Genomic DNA, 11,162 nt, shown 5'->3' on the forward strand with positions numbered 1-11,162 from the left:
TAAGAGTGAAGAATAGCAGGCTGCAGGGTATTTCTTGGGCTTGGAAAGATGCTTTTTATCATTGTTACTGCACAAAGCTCCCAAGTACCGTAACACTGGGATTTTTGTGGCTTGCCCACTGCAATCACTAAACCTTGTTTCCAAGTCCTTTATTTCTTTGGTTCTCGTTCCCGTTTTGTAAACTTGATTACCACAAGAGGAAGCGCAGTAAGAAGCACATCACCAGGTTATATGTTGTGCTCCCAGGCAGAATACTACTGCTGAAGGAACAAAGGCAGCGAACTGGGGGGAAAAAACGGCCAAGAGGAGGAAGTCTAAAGGATGAAGTCTAGATCGCACAATCGCTGATAGCGAGCGGGGGCTGCCTGCAGGCTCCTCTGTTGCCATGAGCTGAGCGGGCTTATCCTGCAGCCAAGGGGGTTGTGCAGCACAACGCAGCCTGAAGCTCAGGCTGGGCGTGCAGTGCAGCATGCAGCGTACAGGGAGTTTGAGGCACAAGGACCCGAACACCAACCCCACAACGACCTGTAGTCTCAGCTCTGCACTACACGTGGGCTTTCCTGAGACAACTGTGCCAGCCCAACAGCTGCCCGTTGCCGGCTGGCACGGCCTTGCTCCATTCCTCCTAACTCTTCCCCTTGTGCATGCCACGCTCCTCTACCCCTCAGTGAGTTTGCACAGCTCCTTAAACACAGGGGAAGAGGGACCTGGCGGGGCGCTGCTCCTCGCCGAGGGGCACACCCGGCCCCCCCACAGCGCCCCACACGGGCAGCGCCCCGCGGGCCGCCCCGCCTGCTGGCCTGAGGAGGGCGGAGGAAGGCCGGGGAAGGTGGGGAGGGCCCCGTGGGCTGGGAGCCGCTCAAAGCCGCGGTGCCGGCGGCGGGGAGCGGGCTGCCGGGGCGGCATGGGGCAGCGGCGGCCCCACGAGGAGCGCTGCTCCTGCAGCAACACCGACTGCCTGGAGCGGCCCCTCAAGCGCCTCTTCGAAGGGCTGGGCCGCGCCGTGGCCGCCTGCCCCTGGCCCTTCGTGCTGGTGCCGCTGCTGGTGTCGGGCGGGCTGGGCGCCGGCTTCATCTTCCTGGCGAGCCTGGAGGAGAACGACATCGAGGGGCAGTTCACCCCGACGGGCGGCCCCGCCAAGGCCGAGCGCGACTTGGTGCGGCTGCACTTCCCCACCAACGACTCGCACTTCTTCGCCCAGCGCCTGGCCACCGAGGGCTCCTACGCCGCCCTCATCGCCGTGGCGGCGAAAGACGGCTCGGTGCTGAGCCCCGGGCCGTGGAAGGAGGTGCAGAAGCTGGACGAGGCGGTGCGCAACCTCAGCTACGAGCAGCAGTGCGTCTCCCTCCTCGGCAGCTGTGTCCCCGCTAACCCCCTGGTGCAGCTGCCGGACCTCTCCGAGCTGGACCACCTCCGCTACCCCATCAGCAACGGCACCTTCCTGGGGACCACCCTGGGCGGCGTGAGGACGAACGGCAGCGGCTACGTGGAGTCGGCCCGGGCCATTAAGCTGCTCTATTACCTGCGGGAGGACGGCGGCGAGGCCGAGAATAGCCGGGGCTGGCTGGAGAGCTTCCTGAAGAAATTCCCCCAGACGCTGGCCGGCTTGAAACTGACGGACGTGCAGGTGGGGCGGTGGGGCTGGGGGTGGCAGGGCCATTGGTGCTGGCCGTCGGCTGGGGACGTGTCCGGAGGGAGAGCGCTGGCGCTTCACCTTGCTTCGTTTTGTTTCCACGGCAGGTGACTTACTTTACCTCGCTGTCCAGGCAGCAGGAGTTCGAAGGAAACACCAAGAGCGTGATCCCGCTCTTTTCCGTAACTTACTTCCTGACGATAACCTTTTCGATCGTCTCCTGCCTAAGGTAAAATAGCCTCTAAGCTGTGATCAGCGGGCAGCCGCCTCCGCTCTTCCTTACCGTAGCTAGTTTAGTTTCTCCTCGTTCTGTTGAGTGAATGAGAATGATTCTGTTCTTGAATGAAGTAATTCTTGAAGATGCAGCCATCGCGTGAAATTTAACAATAGGCAAAAAGGATTTGTTTGCTGTTTCTCTCCAATTTGCATGTATTAGCCATCTCTGTAAATGGGGTTCATGCAGAGTTCCAAACAAGTACCTGAGCTAGCACTCAGTTCAGACCCATGCACCCTGAATGCTAATTTCCATTAGTGTGTTCTTTGAAGATCATTTACATCATTTCGATCATTTACATAGTCCCCATCTCACAAGAATCACTTTCGTTAATGGTATATTTGTGTATGGTATGTTTTCTGTGCGTTGCAACTGTTCCAACAACTGCAGCAAACCTGTGCTCCTTAAGAGGTCGGAGGTGCTGTAACTTCCACACAAAAACACTATGCTGAAATAAACACTTTGGATTAGGAAAATGATTCGTCACAGACACCAGGTTCTGCTTTCCCCTGTGTGTAAGGGAGCCAGGAGTCTGCTCTAGCAGCCTGTGCAGCAGCACAGTTCTGCACCAGCACTTCTCCTGGGTCAAACTTAGCAGCCCAGCTTGGCATACCTAGGGGAGACATTGACAGAAAGGATGCATAAAAATCAAGCCAAGAAGTCATCCTACTGGACAGGGAAAGACCAAATGGTTTTATTACTAAGGTTATTTTGCCACTTCCTGGGTTGCATTCATAGTTTCAACCTTCACCCTGCCCACAAGATACTAAGTATTTGCAAAGATAAGTTCAAAAATGGGAGGAAGACAGGGAGGAAGGAGGAAGTATACCGGGTTAAGATCTGGTTGCACATTTTTTCTGCCACTTTCTCAGTTATGGCACAGATCAGTCAGCACTAACTTCACAGGTTGCTGCAAGTCTGTGTAGGTCTTTAAGCATTGTGCTTGCTCAGAGAGCCCTGAGCTTTACCTGCTTTCACAAAGAACTTGGTCTGCCCTTTCTTTGCTCTCGTGGGAGGTGAGCCAGGCTATGTTTGACAGTCATACGGCAGTGTTTGTGTGCTGTGCTTGAGGAATAAAGTTCTACTCAGAGGATGGGCTTAATGGAATAGTGCTTGCATGATACATCACGCTAATTAGGCTATACAATTTCTGTGTATCAGCTGTCTCATGCCCTGTCATTTGAGGGTGCAGCCAGAACCAGGGTGGTTTCACCAACGCACATCCACCCATACACCCCCTGGGATTTCCTCTGTACAGCATTAAACAACCTCACAAGAGTTAGGCAGCTGTGCTATGCTGCTGATACTAGAGTATAGTAGAAGGTTTCAGCCAGACACAATTCCAACCTCAACAGCTTTTTAGGTATATAAAAACCATGGTTTAGCCCACAAAAATGCAACCAGAATAGGATATGGTAGCTTATCAGACTCATCTTGCTATGGAAGTGAGAGGTTCTCTTAAAGTTCAGAAATGGTCTACAGCCTGGAAAATATTCCTGATTAGGCACGAGGCAACTCTGCCCTCTTGATGTGTTGTAAAGTCTCCCAGTGGGAATGTTTCATAGGGAATCTTCAAGCAAGCTGTTGGGGACATCTTGGCAAATGGCTGCTTGCCAGTCTATCTGCTACAAGGCTTCTCTACATGGTTGTTACTGCCCAGGAGTTGCTTTCATATTATGCTGATGCTAACCCTAAGAATCTGTATAAAAGGACAGATCTTCTAAAAGTTAATGACGTTTTTGATCACCTTAAATCATGATCCTCCCTAGTAGAGTGTACGTATTTTCATTTTACTAGTTCACTTGTTATTGATACACAGGTCAATACACATATTTACTCTCAGATCTATTTCTATATAACTGGCCAGCAGTAATAATGTATTTAGCACCTGCTATATAAATTAATTTTGTCTAATGCTGACACTTGAGAGCTCTCCTAGCAAACAGCAGCTTTCATCAAGTTCTCTTCATGGACAAGATACCATCTGTATCTCTGTAGAATATTCACTTGTCATGCCAAATGTCTTGGTGAAATATTTGACGTGTAACTAAGATATTCTTTAAAATATTTTCAGACTGAGCTGTATAAGGAATAATGTCTGGCTTGCATGCTGCGGAGTGGTTTCTTCCGGGCTAGCTGTATTAAGCAGCTTTGGATTGTTGATGTACTGTGGAGTGCCATTTGTGGTCACTGTAACAAATGCACCGTTTCTTATTCTAGGTAAGTAGAAAAAGTGTGTTGGGTTCAGATTCAAAGAAAAAAAGTTGGAGTTAAAACAACTTGACAGCGTTACTCTTTTATGATATGAGTATCAGATCGTACGCAGTTCAGTCATGCTGTGAGGAGAAGAGGTGCAGCTTCCCCTGACCTTCAGGGGGGCGAGCATTCGGCTCCGCGTGCCTGCGCTGTGAGGCAGAGGTTGTGCTCTGGCAGAAGGGCTGCTTTCACAAAAAATAGCTCCTACCCTAGTTTCACTGCTCCAGTTTGACAAGTGTAGAGGGTGGGCTGGTAAGGTTAGTGCTTCTGGCATTATTCTAGGGTCACTGCTAATTTAGCCATGCTGACTGACCATTTATTCAACTAGTGCTTGGAGTGTAGAGCTCCAGCTTCAGCTGAGCTCAACAGGGTTATATCACTGCCTTCCTTCCTATCATGCCCTGCTGTTTTCTACAGGCGTATTATAGCCATTTATGTATTTTGTTAGTTCCGGATAATAATTTGCCTACCCCAAAACAGTTTGTTGTTAGTACTGTTCTCTGGGACTGCTGAATGTGCTAGCAATTTACGTAGGTACAGAGGTCTTTCCAAAACCACTCACCCCGTGACCACTGCACCTCTTGTTGCAGTACAGCCAGAGCTACCTGGTTACTTTTAATCACTTTCTAGGTGGCTCAGCAGTGAGCACCATGGAACGTATGCCCCATGTGCAACTTATGCTGAACTAGCAGTGACTTAGGCTAGTACATGTATTATGAGGTGAGTATGGGAAACAAGTTACCATAAGGTTTTGTATCCTATATTAAGAGTGTAGTCTTTGGTCAGATACAATTGGGTCTGAATATAGCTTAAGCACTGAGCAGGACTGTCTGCAATTTCAAAGAAGTTCATTTTGTTTTCACGAGATGTGAAATTTCCTATGCAACGTAACGACTATGAACAGTCTCATGATAGAAAATTGAAGCGTTGCCCCATTCTGTTGCACCAAGGAAGTTACTGAATGTCATTGTAGCACGGTCTGACAGAGCCTAGCTTTCAAATACCTCTAGGTAACATTACTGCAGATAAATTACAGCTTTTAAAATCCTTACCTAGTCTCCTATATGACAAATTAATGTGATGTTTTCTTGGTCTTAATCATGTGCTGAGGAAAACACATGGAACTCCCAAGTTAATGGAGCCTGTATTGGATATCTAATGCAAATGCTCTTCAGGAGATAGGTCGTTTCTTTGTTGCCTTCATTGCTCAGATGCATTTGGTATTTGCATTTTTTTTGCTCATCAAACGCAAAGGCTCTAAACTTTACAAGGACCCTTTTGTATACCTGAGAAAGGGCTTAAACCACTTTCTTCAGAACTCTATAAGCAACATGATGAATTTGGCTCTCTTTGGAGTTATGACCCTTGTAATAATGACAAATGACCCTTACTTTAAAATAACTGCTTTCAAACCTGCCTTCCAGAAACTATGTGGCTCAACACCATTTAGTACTATCTTCTGGTTTGCTGCATATCTTGTTCTGGGTGTCTAGCTGATGCTGAGAGATCTAGGAGACAGTCCCAAGTGTTTAAAAGTCACAAGCCTAGTTAAAAATCACGATACTTTTCTAAAACAAAATTTCAAATTTCTGTTTGTTTCGTTTTGTGTTTGTTTGTTTTTTTTTCTCTTAGTTTGTGGTTTTACACAGCCACTTGTTTTTAGGGTTTATTTGGGTTATGTTTCAAGCTTTCCTTCACAATGTCAGAAGTATACATAGGCACAAGCGGGAGGGCTGAACGCTGAGATCGCTATTTAATTACTATATGCCAGAAGCTGCTTTTTGAAGGAATCTATTTCATCAGAATAAGAAGTTGGGGCCTAGAGGGAACGTCGTGAGGGCACACTCCCTGCTGCAAGGTAGGATCTAAGTAAACCACTCCTGCCAAATGTTTTTAAGAACTTATTGAAAATTAAACAGGAAGGTGTTTTTAACGATTATCTCAATAACTTTTGAGGTGTCCCTGATAGCGTTAAGTTGATCATTTCTTGTTCTTTCATATATATCAAAGGTAATTGATTTTTTTTATCAATCCTTTATTAATTTGCGGACTGTTATCATGCTGCCTTCTAACAGGATGATTTAAACGTGCAAACAGACTATCAAAGAGAGGATACAGCCCCAGCACACCTCTTTCCTGGACACTATCTTGCTCACAGCAGAGAGATCTGATTTTTTTAAACCCGGACATAGTGGGGAACTCCAAGTTTGGTTTATCTAAATACACCAGCTGTTACATTCAGCTGTACCATGCTTTGCAGAATGCAGTTTCTAGGAGAGGTTCAGGGAAGATCAAAGTACTTTCAGCCACCTGCCACTAAGCTGCCTTTATTCATGAACTGGCACTTGTCCGTTTGTCTTTCTTGCTAATGTGTTCTTGCCATCCTTGGCTCATTATGCTCTTCTCTGCTTATTGTCTAGCCCAACATTTCCTATCCTTCTTCCCTCCACTTAGATCTGTTTCTACCACTTAACCAGTTACTCTCCATGTTCTATTCATGCAGTCCTTTCGGGCTTTTTTTTTTTCTCTCAAGTGGAGTGCTTTGTTCATTGACTTGCTGTAATTCTAAAAGCAATTAAATAAGTATTTTGCCAGTGTAACAAACTTGCTGTGTATTCTTCGTACCTCTTGAAGTGCTTGGGACTTCTTCCAGCTTCTCACTGTCTGCTGAAGACAGAGCAAGAAATTATTGGTCTAATTTGTTGCAGTGGTGAAGAGATGCCAGGGACAGTAGGAGATGCTTCTACTGATAAGAATAGTAAAGCATCAGAATAAACGATGTATAAATCTGGAATTTGCATCTGTGGGCACATGGACAACAGACACAAAACACTTGTCAGGCGATGAACTAGGAGTGCTCAGTCCTTCAGCAGAACAGGGTGAGAGATCAACAATCCATCCAGTCACTATGAGTTTTTGAAAGGTAACAGAGCCATCTGCATACAAAGGACGTGTTTTCCTGTATGTTTAACTTGCATCAGCACTAAAGCAATGCTAGTAGCCCACTCTCTTTTATTATTTTTTTTAATTCCATGTAGCCTTAAATGCTGTTTATTTTGTGCTTTTGCTGGGTGTCAGGGGAAGCTGCCTTGTGCAATGCAGGGTTAACTCTTTTTCTTGCAGGTGTTGGTGTCGATGACATGTTCATCATGATCGCTTCCTGGGAACAAAGTGCAAAAAAGACGGACATTAAATCTCGTCTGGCCGACACCTACAGCGAAGCGGCGCTGTCTGTGACAGTCACCACTCTCACAGATGTCTTGGCCTTCTTCATTGGCACCTGGACTGCTTTTCCTTCTGTGAAATCATTCTGTCTCTATACTGGCACTGCTTTTATCTTCTGCTATATATATACCATGACCTTCTTTGGGGCAATTATTGTTCTGAATGATAAAAGGGAGCAAGGAAACCGACACTGGTTAACCTGTATGCCAGTGGAGCAAGGAAAGACATCCTGCTTGTATAACGCATGTTGTATAGGCAGCTGTTCTAGTGAATCATCTCAGCTAAAAACCAATGAGACAGAGAGTGAACATCCAATGAGCCTATTCTTTAAAAAGTATTATGGTCCTTTCTTGACAGATAAATGGACCAAGCTACTTGTGGTGTTGCTGTATGGAGCATATTTGGGTGGCAGTATTTATGGGTGTACTCAAATAAGGGAGGGCATAGATCTTCGAAATCTGGCTAGTGATGACTCTTACGTTATTCCATACTATGATGATGATGACAAATACTTCTCAGAATATGGACCTAGGGTCATGGTTATTATTAATAAGAATGTAAGTTACTGGGAAGAGCATGTTCGTGAAGACATTGAGACATGCATAGAGGATATAGAGAACATTTCCTATGTAGATAAGAACCTCACAGAGTCATGGCTGAGAGCATACATAGCATTTGCTGAAAACCTTTCCATAAATATTAACAATAAGGATGTTTTCATGAATAATTTAAGTACACTGTTCCAGAGCTATTCCAGTTTTGAGTGGGACATTAACAAGACTCACAATGAAATAACAGCTTCACGTTTCTTCGTCCAGACAGTGAATGTTATGTCAGCCATTGATGAGAAAAATCTTTTAGATCAGTTAAGAGACAAAGCTGAGCAATGCAATATTTCACTAAAGGTGTACCACCCAGCATTCATATACTACGACCAATACCTGGTCATAGTGCAGAACACCATTCAGAATGTTGTCGTTGCTGCTGGGGCAATGCTCGTTGTCTCTCTTCTCCTTATTCCCAACCCGCTGTGTTGCTTGTGGGTGACCTTTGCTATAGCTTCTGTTATAGTCGGTGTTGCTGGTTTCATGACATTTTGGGATGTCAACCTGGATTCCATATCCATGATCAACCTGGTCATTTGTATAGGATTTTCAGTAGATTTTTCTGCTCATATTTCCTATGCCTTTGTTACGAGTAAAGAGTCATCAGCAAATGAAAAAATGATAGGAGCTCTGCACCAGCTAGGTTACCCAGTATTACAAGGTGCAATTTCTACTATATTAGGAGTAGTGGTCCTGGCTGCAGCAAAAACCTACATCTTTAGAACATTTTTCAAGATTATGTTTCTCGTTATTTTGTTTGGGGTTGCTCATGGTCTTGTTTTCATTCCAGTATTTTTAACCTTTTTTGGACACTTTGGCAGGTCTAAAGTTCAAGAGATTAGGTATAGAAATAATAAGGACTGTCCATGAGTTAAACATATAATATTATATTATATATTTATTGTATGTAGATTAAAGTGCAGTGGCTTTCAGGGAATATAAGAAATGAAGGACGGAACAATACAACAGAGAAGCAAAGGCTTAAGAAAAGCCAAGCAGCAAATAACAGAAGGTATGAAAGCGCACAGAACAGATGTACATTTTCTCTATTTTTGTGTGCTTGACTTTGTAACCTTGATGTTGTTAAACCTTTTTTTATGAATTGTTTACTGAATGTATTGAAATTAAATTATTATAAACATTGAATATTGTCCCAGCTTCATGGATTACGTTACAGTTTTGTCAGTAGATGTACACAGGGGGCAACAACTAATTGTTTTCATCTTCTGGCTATTTACCTTGATGCTGTCACTCAGCCCAACACTGAGCCAATTTTCCCCAAGAGACTCGAACCTTGAGGTTTTACAGCAAGATGATCAAGAGGTCAGCACTGTCAGACTGCAGTGGTTCATAAGCCCTCGGGAGACTTAAGCCTGCTCAGGCTCCTAACGCAGCACAAGAAACCCCTAGGGAAGACAAACTGACACGTTTCGTTTTCACATGCATCTTTTCTTGCTGTGCAGTTTTCCTGCTTGGATTAAACAACGTGTAGCTTTAATAAGATTGTTTATTTTGTTGGCTGCATTTTCTGAAGGGATTACTGTAGGTGACTGAACTTCTGTGGTCCTCCTGAGTAGCTGTAGTGCTAGATGGCATGCCATTGGCATGCCAGGGCTAGAATTTACTAGAATCACTCCCTGGTTGAGGGCAAAATAAAAGCAACCCAGCTGGTCTGTTCTAAAACTAAATGCATAAATTCTATTGTGTTTATCTGTGACAACCCATCCTTTGATGCAGCAACGGAACAGAGGAGCTTTCACAGAAATGTGAGTTAATAACAAATGAAGGTGTTTAACCTGTAGGGACCGAATGAAAACACCGAATGAAGAGCCAGCATGTAATTTGTCACCAGTTTAGTGAGCTACCTGTCAGAAACAACTGAATAATGGCAACTAGTATTTGTGATTTAGGGGGAAAAAAGGAATCTAGGAGGTATAAAACCATTCAGTCCAAATCTACAGCTGTGGCATGGTTCTTCTGAAAGCTGTAGCAAGTGTGACGAAGCCTCGTTCCATCTGGATTTGTGACCTGTTTCATAGACCTAGTAGAGCAGAATCCCCTTTCCTTCATAATGCATGTTGGTGGGGACAGCAGACTGGAAGTCACATCACCCAGACACTATCAGTTAACTTCCAGTACAAACTGAAAGCCCTGGTGGTCCGGCAAAGTCCCCAGTGACTGGAAAAAGGGAAACATCGCTCCCATTTTTAAAAAGGGCAGAAAGACAGACCCAGGGAACCACAGACAGGTGAGACACACCTCTGTGCCTGGGAAGATCATGGAACAGATCCTCCTGGAAGCGATGGTAAGGCAAATGAAAGACAGGTAGGTGACTCGAGACAGCCAACATGGCTTCACCAATTGTGCGTGGCTAATCTAGTGGCCTACTACGATGGAGTGACTGCATCAGTGCACGTGGACATCAGCAACTGTCATCTATCTGGATTTCTGTAAGGCCTTTGACACAGTCCCACACAACCATCCTTGTCTCCAACCTGGAGAGATGGACTATTCAGTGGGCAAGGAAGGGGCCGGATGGCTGCATCCAGAGAGTTGCAATCAACAGCTCAATGTCCAGGTGGAGATTGCTGATTAGCTGTATCCCTCAGGGATCCACAGTGGGAATGGTACTATTTAATATCCTCATTAACAGAGGTGGTGGGATCGAGTGCACCCTCAGCAAGTTTGCAGATGACACCAAGCTGAGTGCTGCAGTTGATACTCCAAAGGTAAGGGATGCCGTCCAAAGGGACCTGGGCAGGCTTGAGAAGTGGGCCCGTGTGAACCTCATGAAGCTCAACAAGGCCAAGTGCAAGGTGCTGCACCTGGGTCAGGGCAATCCCAAACATCAAAATAGACTGGGGAATGAGTGTACTGAGAGCAGCCATGCGGAGGACTTGGAGGTACAGGTCAATGAAAGAGCTGGCAACCCATGCTTGAAGCCCAGAAAGCCCAAATCATATGTGGGGCTGCATCAAAAGAAGCACAGCCAGGAGTCACAGGAAGTTTCTCCTGCTCTGCTCCACTCTCATGAGACCCCACCTGGAGTACTGCATCCAGCTCAAGAGCCCCCAGCGTTAGAAAGGCTGAGGGACCCATCAGAGAGAGTCTAGAGGAGGGTCACAAAGATAATGAGAGGGCTGGTGCACCTCAACTGTGAAGACAGGCT

At 45.7% G+C, this 11,162-nt stretch overlaps 1 protein-coding gene and 1 long non-coding RNA gene across 2 annotated transcripts; one reads left to right on the forward strand and one right to left on the reverse strand.

The window, feature by feature from the left end:
• Positions 1–332: 332 nt before the first annotated feature.
• Positions 333–9,239, forward strand: PTCHD3 (patched domain containing 3). Its single transcript, XM_040546364.1, has 4 exons — positions 333–1,627; positions 1,741–1,862; positions 3,982–4,127; positions 7,287–9,239. The coding sequence occupies exons 1-4, from the start codon at positions 470–472 to the stop codon at positions 8,861–8,863; spliced, it is 3,003 nt and encodes a 1,000-aa protein (XP_040402298.1). The 5' UTR covers positions 333–469; the 3' UTR covers positions 8,864–9,239.
• Positions 5,808–9,356, reverse strand: LOC121064605. The gene is made up of 2 exons (XR_005816576.1): positions 9,232–9,356; positions 5,808–7,323 (listed from the first exon to the last, which is right to left on the reverse strand). It is a non-coding gene; the product is annotated as an uncharacterized LOC121064605 (long non-coding RNA).
• Positions 9,357–11,162: the final 1,806 nt, after the last annotated feature.

Source organism: Cygnus olor, chromosome 2, assembly GCF_009769625.2.
Source record: "Cygnus olor isolate bCygOlo1 chromosome 2, bCygOlo1.pri.v2, whole genome shotgun sequence".
Lineage (NCBI taxonomy): Eukaryota > Metazoa > Chordata > Aves > Anseriformes > Anatidae > Cygnus > Cygnus olor.